General features: G+C 36.0%; 1 protein-coding gene across 1 annotated transcript in view; it reads left to right on the top strand.

Annotated features, from left to right (window-relative positions):
• The first annotated feature begins 12,888 nt into the window (after positions 1-12,888).
• Positions 12,889-13,422, top strand: part of mybpc2a (myosin binding protein Ca) — a 34,364-nt gene continuing 33,830 nt past the window's right edge. Inside the window, exon 1 of the mRNA XM_014992684.2 lies at positions 12,889-12,967. Coding sequence (XP_014848170.2) covers positions 12,910-12,967 — 58 coding nt within the window. The 5' untranslated portion in view covers positions 12,889-12,909. The remainder of the gene's footprint in view (positions 12,968-13,422) is intronic.

The following is a 13,422-nucleotide window of genomic DNA, read 5'->3' as shown; positions in this document are numbered from 1 at the left end:
ATCTATTAAATAAAATGACAGTAAAGTTACATGTTTTTGTAGAACCATTTCAATTATCCGTTTTAATCTTACTAACATTGCTAAATCAGCGTTGTTAGAAATATTTTAAAGGTTTTTCTTTGCTTCTTTTTGTAATTAAATGATTTGCTGTGGTGCTGCTGGCACTGATTACCTCGTATTATAAAGAGTAACTCTGCCACTGAGTTGTTTACATTCTTGAGCGGCTGATTGAGCTTTTCAAAGACGGCTAATGCCACGAATAAAACCTCAAATCCCCGTACGATTTGAGCAGAAGATGTTTGGGATGCAGGGCAGGAGCAGAATGGAGAGCAGGAATCCCTCAGTAAGCACAACGACAGAGACGGAAATAACAACCAGGACTCGGCTAAGAAAACCCAGTAATGACTTTCACCGACTCTCAGCTTCCCTTGTTAAGCTGCATTAGCTTCCAACGCAAATAATACGTCATAAATGATCGCAGAGTGTCGAGTTGTGAAACTTTCTGGATGGAGTTTAACAGGAAAGTTGTAAAATTTGTGTTTGACTCAGTGGGTCATCCTGCAATCGAAAGGTTGTAGGTTCGATTCCAGCTTCTTCCTCCTGTCAGCGTGTCACTTAATTACAAGTTGTCTATTTATAGTTCCTATGTGACTTTATGAAAGACTTGATTATTATCATCTAATAATCCAAAAGCAATGAAAACTAAATTTATAACACAAATGTAATATTTTGTAAATCTTCTTTAGTTGATTTTCTTGTCACTGTATGAATAAATTCCCCCGGCAAATTTACTTATTTCTGTTGTTTTATAATGTCGATGTTCTGACGGTTGTTAAAAAAGACTTTAAGAAAATAAAGAAGTTCTTATGAGACTTTGCTCTGTGTAACTGGCAGCCATATTGTCAGGCAGTTGTTATGACAACAATAAATAAGCTATAAGCTTAGAGCAAGCTAACTTCATTACTTCTTTCCTTCCTTTCTTTTTTCTTTTTGTTTTTTCTTTCTTCTTTTATTCCTCCCTCCTTTCATATTTTTTCCTTCCATCCTTTCTTCTCTCCTTCATTCTTTCCATTCTTCTTTTCTCCCTTCATTCTTTCTTTCTTCCTTTATTCATTCCTTCCTTCCATCATCTCTTCCTATCTTCCCTCCTTTTTTCCTTCCTACCTTCTTTTCTCCTTTCCTCCCTGCCTTTTTTCCTTCCTTCTTTCCTGAAGTTTAACCCTCGTCAGTCCAGTGATATTATTAACGTAGATCTTTTAAATAGATGCTGAATTCTAAGCCAGCTGTGGGCTTTGGTTTTCCTGGCAGACATAAATTTATTCCTGATCTTCGTTCCCCTGGCTGCTAAAGCAACCCAGATTTCTGCGATCCTGGAACTTTGATGTTCTTTATCCCATCAAAAGCTCATTTGTCTCGAGGCCGAGCCTTTCGGTGAAATTTAAAGCTCAATTATTCCTCATGATCTCTGTAAAAAAAACTCACTTATATTTATCTCAGCCTCGCTGTTTCTGTAAAGCTCGTCCGGATCGCGCGCAGTTCGCTTGTTAAAACCCAATATTCCCTTTTGCCAGAAGCGATCCCTGCAGAAATGAAGGAGAGTTAGACGACTGTTTGTTAAAACTCTGGTTTCATGCACTGTTTGGATTTCTTTACCCAGAGATTTTGCCTTAAAGTGCAAATTCATCCACTTTTAAAAATGACCTTTACCAGGTACTAAAAATATTTAAAGGCGACCTGCTATGCAAAATTCATGTTATGCACATTTTTGTTCTGGCATTTGGGTTTCTATTACTTCTAAAAACAATCTAAGCACTTAAAAAACTGTGAACTGGTTTTTGGCAACAAGTTCATGTGGTTTAATGTCTAGAAAATGGCATAACTGATAGGGAAAAAGGAGTACATTTCCACCAAAAAACTCTGGAAAAAAAAAAATCTCGGAAATGTCTGGGTTTGAAAAGTCGAAACGTTGTGCTAAAATACTCAGAAATTTTTAGATTGATCTTGGACATTTTCTAGAAAAAACTCAGAAGTTTCTGAGTTTCAAGAGTTAGCTAAAAGTTTCTCCTACAACTTTTTATTTTTCAAGAAAATTTCAAAGATTGGTCTCACAATTTCTGAGTTTTTTTTTTTTGGTGGAAATTTACTCCTTTTTTTGTTTCCTATCTACACCATTGCATAAATCAGCAGGCCCTCGCCCCCACCTAGCAACCCAGAAGCCCTCACTGTTACCTAGCAACCCCAGCCAAGCCCAGGTCCGTTACCTAGCAACGTAAGTTCCAGCTCATTTGTTTGGCTGGTTTTACCTAAAACGGTTCATTCTGAACGAACCAAACTGAAATCTTGTTATCTGAGATTGATTTCTTTTTCGTATCGCCTACAGACCCATCCTAACCTGTACAGGTCATCTTTAATGTGTCACCATGGCAACTCTTTGTTCCTGCACAGATTAATTTAATTTCGATCATTAAACAGTTCATGTTTTCACATGAAGGAGATATAAATGGTTTAAGAAGCTGGTAAACACCAAACTCTGTTGCAATCATGCCCGGATGCATAGAAATTATGATAAGGTGCACTTTCTTTTTCCCCGTGTCTGCATTTTATATAACTAAACTGATAAGTGCCCATAGTTATGTGTAGGGATGATTAGCTATTGATGGCAATAATTACTGGGGTCTCTTGAGGATTCAGATCACAAGATGTTGCTCTTCAAACAGTTCACTGAGTCCCAGCGTTTTAATGTGACTGCGCAAAAATTAGTGCTGCTGGTGCTATATGATATGAAATAATGAGGATGTACTAATTAATTTGCATAATTGTTGTTTAATTGCAGAAGCCCAGAGCGATAAGGCTGCAGCAGCCCCTGCTGGTAAGAGTCTAAGTGGCACCTAATCTGAGCTCTCAAGGGAATCCACAGAAACTCAGCCTACACTGCAAAAACACTAAATCTGACCAAGTATGTTGGTCCAGTTTCTAGTGAAAATGTCTTACTGCACTCGAAATAAGACAAAACTAAATTGCAAGCAACTTTTCAGCAACATAGCAGCTTCTTTTAAATCAATAATTCCTTAATATTGATTAAAAATTACTGGTTCTCCTGGCAGATTGTTTCACTTTTACATAATGAAATTCAGATGTTTGGTTTTTTAATTTAAAATGTTTTTGTTGGTTGATTGATGTATTTTATTTTTTGTGGGTTCATTGTCATATTAGAGCTGGTGAAGTGCAACGATGAACTTAGATTAGTTGGTTTATTAGAGATAAACCATATGTTCTCAATAATCAAAAATAAAAATGTATCACCAAAACTTTATACAGTAATTTAATGTGCTTAAAGGCCTCTAAGATTAAAAATATCTAATAATTTACTTTGTTTTAAGTGAAATAATCTGCCAGTGGATTTACTACTTACTTTTATTAGTATTAAGGAATTATTGACTAAAAAAGTCAAAAAGTTGCTGAAAAGTTACTTGTAAGTTGGTTGTGTATGAGTGTATTACGGCCATTTTAGATAGAAAAATGAGTAAATTTCAGCCAAAAAAAATTAAACAAACAAAATTCTGAGTTTATCAGAATTTTTTCTGAAAAATAAGTAAAAAACATTTCAACTTTTTTCTCGAAAGTTTCTAAGATGAAAATTTTCTGATTTCACTTTACAATCTCAGAAATTTCCAAGTTTTTACAAAAAAATATAAGCTAGAAATCTCTGATGGTTTTTTCCTTGAAAATTTTTCACTTTACAAACTGAGAAATGTCCATGTTTTTTCTTAAAAATTTCTGACATTACTTTCAAAATTTCAGGTTTTTCTCTACCTTATTTTCAAACTTAGGAATTTCCATGTTTTTTTTTCTAGACATTTTCTGAAATTAATCTAAAAGTTTTGTGGCAGAAATGTACTGCTCCTCTACTATTTCATCTGTAATGGCCCTAATACACCACTGCAGTTTTGTTTTATTTCAAGTGCTAAGATATTTGCACTAGACATTAGACAAAAATATTTGGTAATATTTGATGTTTTTGCAGTGTAGCTGACACTCTGCTCAGATTGACCTCTCCAGAATCGTTTCTGATTGATGTTCCTGCTGTTCTTCCTTTCAGACAAAAAGGGTAAGAGAAACCCACCACATCCTTCCCAGTCGTTCCTATAATCATCATCATCATCATCACCACCATCGGTGTTTCTTTCATTCAGAGAAGCCAGCGGAGGAGGACGGTAAGGCTGAGTGATGAAACAAACACAGAAGCTGTGATCTTCTGTGGGTGATGGGCCTGAGTGTGGAGGTGCATGACTCCCAAGGCGTCGCTGCTGGATGGAGCAGGATGCCGTTTCACCGTCTCTGTGGCTTTTATTGGCGCCGCGCGCTCACTTTTAGCTCCGCGTTTAAACCCAGCTGGTGGAATCCGGAGCGAAGCAGGAGCCGTTTATTCACTCTGCATGGATCCATGTGTGACTTCTGGTCTTTCAGCGCAGCTTTACGTCATGCAACGCAGATTATTTCCTCACATCTGTCTTCTACTCTTATTGTAGTCGTCTACACTGCAAAAACACAAAATTTTACCAAGTATTTTTGGTTTATTTCTAGTGCAAATATCTTAGTACACTTGAAATAAAACAAAACTAACTTACAAGTAACTTTTCAGCAACGCATAAGAGCTTTTTTAAAGTCAATAATCTCTTAAATGATTTTAAAAAAGTGCTTGTTCCACTGGCAGATTATTTCACTTATAATATGGAGAAATTATGTTGTTAGAAGTGAAATTATCTCATATCAGAACTATTACTTTTTCATCAGTGTTAAAGAATGATTTATTTATAACAAGCTACTGAATATTCATAATAAAATTACTTGTAAGTTAGTTTTGTACGACGATGTTTTAGTCATTGTAGATGGGAGAAAAAGAAAGGAGTAAATTAATGCCAAAAAATTCAGAAATTTGTCAGAAAAATCTTAGAAATTTTCTAGAAAAAAAATTAGTTCCAGTGGAACGAATATTATTTCATCAGTAGAAAATAATTATTGACTTAAAAACTTAAAAACATCTCCCATATCTTGATGAAACATTACTAGTAATTTTTGTCTTATTTCAGGTGAACTAAGATATTTGCACAATAAAGAAATCACAAATAATTTTTGTTTTGTGTTTTTGCAGTGCAATAAAAAACATGTTAAAAACATTTTCGATTAAGACCAAAATAATCATTTATGACATATCGATAGAAGAAAAGCTAATTTAGTCAAAGGTTGAAGTGAGGTTAATAAAAATAAAAAAGAAAATGGTTTTCTCTGTTTAGTTGAAAAGTACGGAGCCCTGCAGGGGACATTTTACGTTCCCTCGCAATTTTCTTACTGCAATATTTGCTAGTCTATTTTGTTTACTGTCACAAATCTCGATTTAAAATTTGAAATGTTTACACATTTAAAGAGCCTCGGTGAGAACCTGTTTATTTTTAATTGCTTGGTGCAAAAAACTGATTGGAAATCGATTTATTCATGTTTATGTTTGTTTGTGTAAAGCTGAGATGAAACTGTACATTAAAACTTTAAACCATTCAGACCAACACAAAAAAGACAGATAACTTTATTACCCTGTGATAATAACTTAGAAAACGTAATTAATAATAATAATAACTTAACTTCACATACTTAAACAAACGGGTTCACTGATTTCTCTTTTTGACCAGATGAGACCAAAATCCAGTTTCTCATCCAGAAACTCTCCAGGTGAATCTGCTGTGAAACAAAAGATGTTTTCCTAACATGAGGTTTCAAACCTCTTGAATAAATAAACTCAAATTAAACCTCGGATCTTTCTAAACGTTTCAGTTTTATTTCCAGGCTTTCCACACATCTTTCCCAGCAGTAATTTAATTCCATATCGTAACTCGTTCTGCGTCAAACTCCTGGATTAAATCAAGCGGCTCAGATATTCCCCCAGCCCTTCATGTTAAGCATGTTTGGTTGCGCTCCGCTGAGTGTGTCTGATTTCCTCCGCGCTGCCATCAGTTGTCGCCGCATGTTTTTCCCAACATGCTGCAGATCATGAGACGTTTGAGGAAAACAGGAGGAATCGGCGATTATTTCCCACAATTTATGTCCCCAGCTGCATAAAAAAGCACACAAAAAATCCAGATGTTTTTAGTGACATTCATGACTGTGGATAAACGAGAACTGTGAAATTGTTGAATATAAAAGATTTATGTTTAATGTTTTTACGGCTGCATGTATCAAAGGGAATCATAACGAAGGAGATTATTTATTTTCCTTCTGTCCGGGAAATGTTTGAGGATCCTTTGTTAAATCCAGACTTATGAGTGTTAAATTTGCTCAGATTTGGTCCACTTTAATGTCAGCTCACATTCACATCAGCCTTGTTTGGTCCGTTTTAATCAAAGTCCAGTCCATTTGTCTGGAAAGTCCGGTATGTTTGGGAAAGTGTGAATGTGCAGTAAACACAAGAAATAAACCTTGGAAGTGAACTCTGGTCCAGTTTGAATGCATATGTGAACACCAAGCAAACCAGAGACCGCTCCAAAAGGAGGAAGTGGACTACTGCGCAGGGCATTCTGGGTAAATACAACCAAAACAAACGTGCTAGCGGAACAAATGTCTCAAAAGCAAAATACTACAAATGCTAAAATCTGATGCACTCCACTTTTGTCTACATTTTGTGAAGAAGGAAGTTGTGCTCAGTTTCTTCTTCAGAGGTTTTCATGTTGTTTCCTTCTGTGGTTCTTGGTGCAGCGCCCCCCACAGGTTTATAAAAGGTTTTGATTCGTTTGACTCACCTGCAGCAGCTGAAAATATAACTCTTCAGTCTACCGGTGTGAAAACATCCTAAAACGCAAAAGGAAGAAAGATGTTCCTGTGCGTCTGCAGCCAGTTATCATAATAAACTTTCTGCAGAGTGATTAAGTGTTTTCGCACGTGTGCAGTGATGAAGTGGAGCAGCCATTTAAACCAACCGCAGCTCATTTATAATGAGTCGCCGTCTTCGGGGGGCCAACACTCGGCAAGTTACGTTTATACCCCACAAGACTCCTTTGTAAGTGATGATCATGAGCAGCAAACGAGACATTAGAGCTGAACAGGCGTGTCTGCCTGAACTCCCTGATGTAAAGCCTTCCCCACCTTCTTCCTCTTTCTGCTTCTCACTCCAGCCTGAATGCGTTCTGCTTCCTCACACAGCATAGATCAAAGAAATCGACTCCAGCGTTTGTGATGTAATGTTGGTGTTGGCTAAAGATGAGAAGAGCTTTCTGCGGTGTCAAACTCTTATCATGAATCTTCCTAAAGGGCCGCTTGTGCCAGAGCACATTAATAACAATCAATAACAAACTGTTAAAATATTGATAAATAGCTGTAAGTTCTTCTCAGAATTATATAATGTTGAACATCTTTCCACTCTGATCAGTTCCTCCAGGATTTTATGCTTTGTGGAGCTAATTTAGAAACAGTTGCGTTGATGTATAACGGTAAATTTTTCACAATAAAACTTGACATCAGGTGAGGTTGAGAACGAGACATAAGAAACACTGCCACCTGCAGGTGGGAGGTAGTATCACTTAAAACCAATGTGCAATTGTGCAAATAAATGCGGCCATCTGTTGATTTTGTGGAGTCACAAAAAACTGGATGGACTAGTTGATGTAATTTGTCAGTGACTAGATAAAAATGGTTTTGATTCAACTGATAAAATAATATTTAAAAACCTAACTGTAGTCTTAAAACTTTGATTTATGTGGCGACTAGAGGGTTGAATAAAAACTAAGTTTTTAGTTTGACGTGCTTTACAGGTTTTGCACTGCAAAAACACAAAATTGTAAAATCAAAGTATTTTTCTTTTGTTTGGTTTGTAGTGCAAATATGTTAGTACTCTTAAAATAAGACAAAACTAACTTACAAGTAACATTTAAACAAGATGCACTTAATTTTGTTTTTAGTAATTAATTCTGTAATATAGAAAAATAATCGTTTTATAGACATTATTTCACTTATAACATGACATTTTTGCCATCTTACAAGTAAAATAATCTGCCAGTGGAACTAGTTTTTTTCCATTTTGTCATTACTTACTAAAATGAGCTCCTGTATTTTGCTGAAAAGTTACTTGTATGTAACTTTTGTCTTATTTCATATTTCAAGTTTACTGAGATATTTGCACAAAAATGTTGAGCAAAATTACTTGGTAAGATTTTGTGTTTTTGCAGTGAGTCGTGGTGAAAAGAAACAGCTCACTTCTGCCAGACTTGAAGAGTTTTTGCATCGTCATATCCTGCATTTTAACATCCCTGCAGACCGCACACATCCTGGACACAAAATGTTTTCAGGCTCACATTAGAGAGCGAAATAAAAAAAAAAGAAACATCTGCCACAGAGACATTTTCTTCCTCCAGTTTGTCTCTCTGATGAAACTCTTACAACCTGAGTGCAAATTCATGTACATGTTGGTCCTTTATTCTGAGATTTAATCTGTTAAAATCGTGTTCATATCCCAGAGGGTCGTTAGAACGGCTTTGTGTGTGAAGCTTACTGTACATTACTCCTGCTTTGCGGCTCATTGACTCCTGTCCTTATTAACTGGTATCCAGCCGTGTGTAGGTGAATCTATAGCTGCCTGCTTGTTTCTGCTCATTTACATCGTTATTAATAGACATTTAAAACCATAATAGCTGTCGCATTGCTATTTAAAATAGAAAAACGCATCAGATTAACAGCTAGTTGAAAGAAGTTGACTGTAAAACAAGTAAATATAGTAGATGGAGAAGCTGGTGACTTTAAAGATTAGTTAGTAAATACAAGCAAAGCGCCGCTATATGATGGATTTGTTTTTAATATGTCAGAAATTAGCTACTTTATGCTACAGCTGGAGAATATTACAGTCCAATATGTACATAATTAACACAGTTCTGGTTCTGTTGTCACTGTCTTTTCATGAGGTTTATAAATTGCTGCTACAATAAATTAGTAATAACTGTGAAATTAACAGCATTATCCAGCCGCAGTACCTCTGGTGTCTTTAATAGCTTTAAAAATCAGTAAATTGGCTGAGGTTTTAATTAAAAGCTTTGTCTAGTCAGCTAAAACATGTGCAGCATTTATCTGCTGGCCACTAAAATGTTATTAATTTTTTAATTTTCTTCAGGGAAAGAAAGACAAGTGGGACAAACACTCTGAAAAACGCAGTTTAGTTTGGATTTTACATCCCAGTTCTCAGAATTATGAAACAAATGTTGGGACATCTAAACTTCAAATTATAGAATTATTGAGTCCACAAATAAATGTTTTATAATAATTTCTTCTATTGATTTAATGAAAAAAATGTGAAATTTGAAAATTCACTGTTTATTATTTCGACTTATAGATCTTAGATGAACGGCAGCCATGTTGGATTTGAGATAGTCATTGGTCAGAGACCTACACTGTAAAAACAGGAAATCATACCAAGTATTTTTGGTCTAGTGCAAATCCCTTAGTATATTTGAAATAAGGCAAAACTAACTTATAAGCAAGTTTTCAGCAAGAAATAGGAGCTTGTTTAGAGTCAGTAATTCCTTAAAATTTATTAAAAAGTGCTAACAACATTTCTCCCCTGTTATAAGTGAAATAATCTGTCAATAAAACAAGCACTTCTTCATCAACATAATGGAATTATTTACTCTATACATGCTCCTATATCTTGCTGATATGTTGATTATGTGTTATTTTTGTCTTATGCTGTCCACTAAGATATTTACCCTAGAAATTTAACTAAAAATACTTGGTAAGATTTTCTGTTTTTGCAGTGTATAATTTTAAAATCTGAGTTCCACCTTGTGTTGGAACAAAGAAAGTCAGACTTTTGAGTACTAAAGGAATTAACTTTAAGATCTTGTCCGAAAGGGGACTTATTACACAAAATTCACTTTTTGGACATTTTTATTCTTCTGCTTGAATCTCTCTAGAAACAGTCCAAGCACTACAAAAACAAAACATCCAGCCATTTTGTGGCAATAAGTCGATATTTTTTGGTGTCTGGAAAACAAGCAGCTTCAAAAACCTCACAATTATTAAGTCACTACCCGTTACCTAGCAACCCCAGCGGAGCTCCGCCCGTTACCTAGCAACCGTAGCCAAACTCCAACACGTTTGGTCAGCAGGTTTTATCGCTGTTTGCGCTGCTGGAAAAGAGTGTTGTACAGTTGCGCGTCTGTTTGCAACCATTTTCACTTTTATAAACTGTGAGCGTTGAGTTGAGGGGGCGTGGCCAGCTGCAGCTTATTTGCATAAAAGTGACAGGACCCTAAAACAGCTCATTCTGAAAGGAATCTCAAAATACTCATAATGAGCAGCTGAATTATTTGAGAATGATTTTGTGCAAAAAAATCTAATTAACATGTTTTATGTGGCTCATAGAGCTATTCTAAGTGATTTAAGAGGAAGCATAATGGGTCTCCTTTAAGAATGTGGCTACAGTTGTAGGATTAATCTATTTGTGTCAGAAAATATGAAATTTTACGGCATTTAGAATAAATTATGTTTAACATTTTTAATTGGCATAACTTCATTTAAAAAAAACAATAAAAGCAAAGCTTAGCATTCAAGCTTCAAAATAAATAATGGCAGATTTTTTTTCATGGGTTATAAAAGGCTTAAATTATAAATAGAGTCTCTAAAAGTCCCTGCAGGCTTTTGTCCAAATCTCAGATCTCCAGCTTTACTGCCAGGGAGTTAATTTCACAGAGAATCTTCCCTGCGAACGCGATGGAGGATCCAGTGTTACAGTGTAAGACTGCAAACATTCAAAAGTGTCCCCTGGGTTTCCTTTCCGAGATCCGCTTTCCTGCTTAGCATTCTGACTGAAACCCTTTAAATCATCCTGAACAGCTGAACTTGGATCTGTCCTCTGGGGTACTTTTGATTAAAAGATCGAATTAACTGAACCCATAAAAGCAGCGAGGAGGTTCAGGCAGGGGGTGGCGCCGACAGCACGGCTCTGTGAATTTATGAAGGAGCGTGACCTCATTTGACTCGTGACCCTGGATCCATTCAGGACGTTTTTATGTTTAAAGGGACCTATTATGCAAGAATTTGCATTTGACATGTTTCCGTACTTCCATTTGGGTCTCAACTGCTTAAAAATGCTTAAAAAAAAACAAAAAACCTACAGTTGTGTTTTGGCAATAAGTTAATGTGTCTTCTGAGTGTCTGGAAACTTCCAGAGTGTAGCAAATCAGTCTGTTACCCAGCAACCCCAGCAGAGTTCCACCCTGTTACCCAGCAACCCCAGCAGAGTTCCGCCCTGTTACCTTGCAACCCAAGTGGAACTCCAGCACGTTTAGTCAGCTCAAATAACTCAATTCAGAAATACTTTATTGTGATCTTAAGGAGACATTAAATGTGGTTGTTGCTCATGACAGTAACATGACATGTTCACCACTGCTTACTCTCACGGTAAACATTATGCTACTACCAAGAGTTTTAATGTGCTTTACAATGGCTGCTGGAAAAGACAAGTGTTTTGTTGTTGACTTACCATCCAGAAACCGATTGCTGCATTCTTGTTGGTTGCACAAGAGGCTCTACTTCTGCTTTGCAGAGATGTACGGTTGTAAAATTGCGCATCTATTTGCAGCCATTTTTAAGTGCAAATGGCTTATTTTGAACTAACCAGATTGGAATCTCATTATCTAAGAATGATTTTGTGCAAAACATGTAAAAACCATGTTTTGTTAGGATCCTAACATATTCAAGGAAGCACAGTAGGTCACCATTAAAACTTGCAGTTTGTTGTCATGGAGACAGAAACAGATCATTTGGCTTAGAGAAACAGTTTCTTACAGTTATATTGAAGACGGGTGGAAAGGTGCGTGAAAGCACATTGACTTGATTATTAAGAGCAAGGGCAGGTTCTGCACAGATTGATGTCTCACTTGCTGTCTCTGTCTTTTGTTTTGTTTCCTCATTTGGTGCAGAGTTGCCTCTTGATGGTAAGAAAAAATAATGTTTTAGTGTTTCTGTGAAGAATTCTGACAAGCAAACACATTATAAAGACGGCGCCTTTAACAGAAACAGAGATTTTTTTGTCAGACGACGACACCGTTGATTTCTACCCCCAACAGTTGAGAAAAGAGGGTTAAAGTCCTCAGTTCATAACCTAGAGATGATAATTTGATGTTTTAATTAAGGCTGGGAAATATGGCAAAAACACAAAATTTCCCATTTCACTTGACTTTTTTTTTTCTCTCTCATATTTTTCCAATAAAGTAATTAGAAATAACAGGAAACATTTTCAGAAAGTGGCTTTTATTTCAGTCACCTCTTTAGTGAGTTACACTGTTGAGTATTAGGACCAGGCTATGGGAATTATTGTTTAATTACAAGAAATAATTCATAATATTGGCAGAATAAAGATGCAATTTTACCATTTTGAGACAAACAAAATTATTATTTGTTATTATTTACTACTTCATTGTCATATTATGACATTATTCTGGTAATATTAAGACTTTATTGTCATAGAACTTTATTCTCATGACTGAATTCTTGGAATATTATTACTTTATTTTGATATTTAAAAAAGAAAAAAATCATAGAGTGAAGTTTATATTTTATTGTAAGGTTGATCTGAATTCAAAGTCCAAATAAATAGAAGCTGTAAAACAAGATGGCCGCTCTGGACATGTTGACATCACTCTGCTCTATGGGGAAAAAACCTTTATTTTCTAAAAATGACATCTTCAAAAACCAAAACATTTTGCCCTTAAATTAAACCCAGATATTTTCCCTGACAGTTCAGAGACGCTTTAGTGATTTGCTTGGTCCGTTTGTCTTCGTTCTGTCTGTGGATTCATCGCTGGGTCATGTTTTCCTGCTCTAATTTGTGATTGAATTTTCATCTCAGATGCTGCACCAGGAGAAGGTGGTGAGATGTCTGAGCAGAGCAGTCTGTTTGTGCTGAAGCCGGAGAGCGCCACCGCCACCAAAGGTTTGTCAAAATAAACTGAGTTATACAGAAGACGTTAAAACAAGTAAAAAAAGCTAACTTTAACTTTACATCATTTTATGATGTAAAGTAAAAGAAAGGGAATTTTTTCCCACCTATGGTGCAACAATCTGTACAAAAATAGTTGAAGCCCATATTTGGTTCAGTTTCAACATGTTTCACTTCGATTTGGCAACATTTGCTCAGATGAGTAACGTCATTAAGCCTTTTCAAGTTGATCTAGAGCGCGTTGAAATCAATTGAAATGTAGAATTCACCAGAGGTGATGAAGATCCGGAGGACCAAAGAGACGAAGAGGACAGAGGACTTCCAGTGTCGTCTGTCTGATGTTTCTCCCAGCGTTATTCGCTCCGGCTGCAGAGGGGTTTAGGCGCTTTGTGGATAAAAACTGTAGGCGCTGTATTTATTTTTTAGCTTGTTAAGGTAATGATCATCCA

The sequence above is a fragment of the Poecilia mexicana genome, unplaced genomic scaffold (assembly GCF_051168715.1).
Source record: "Poecilia mexicana isolate PSO_F unplaced genomic scaffold, ASM5116871v1 scaffold_8, whole genome shotgun sequence".
NCBI lineage: Eukaryota > Metazoa > Chordata > Actinopteri > Cyprinodontiformes > Poeciliidae > Poecilia > Poecilia mexicana.
The sequence above is the reverse complement of the archived record's forward strand: the minus strand, read 5'-3'. Positions and strand labels throughout refer to the sequence as shown.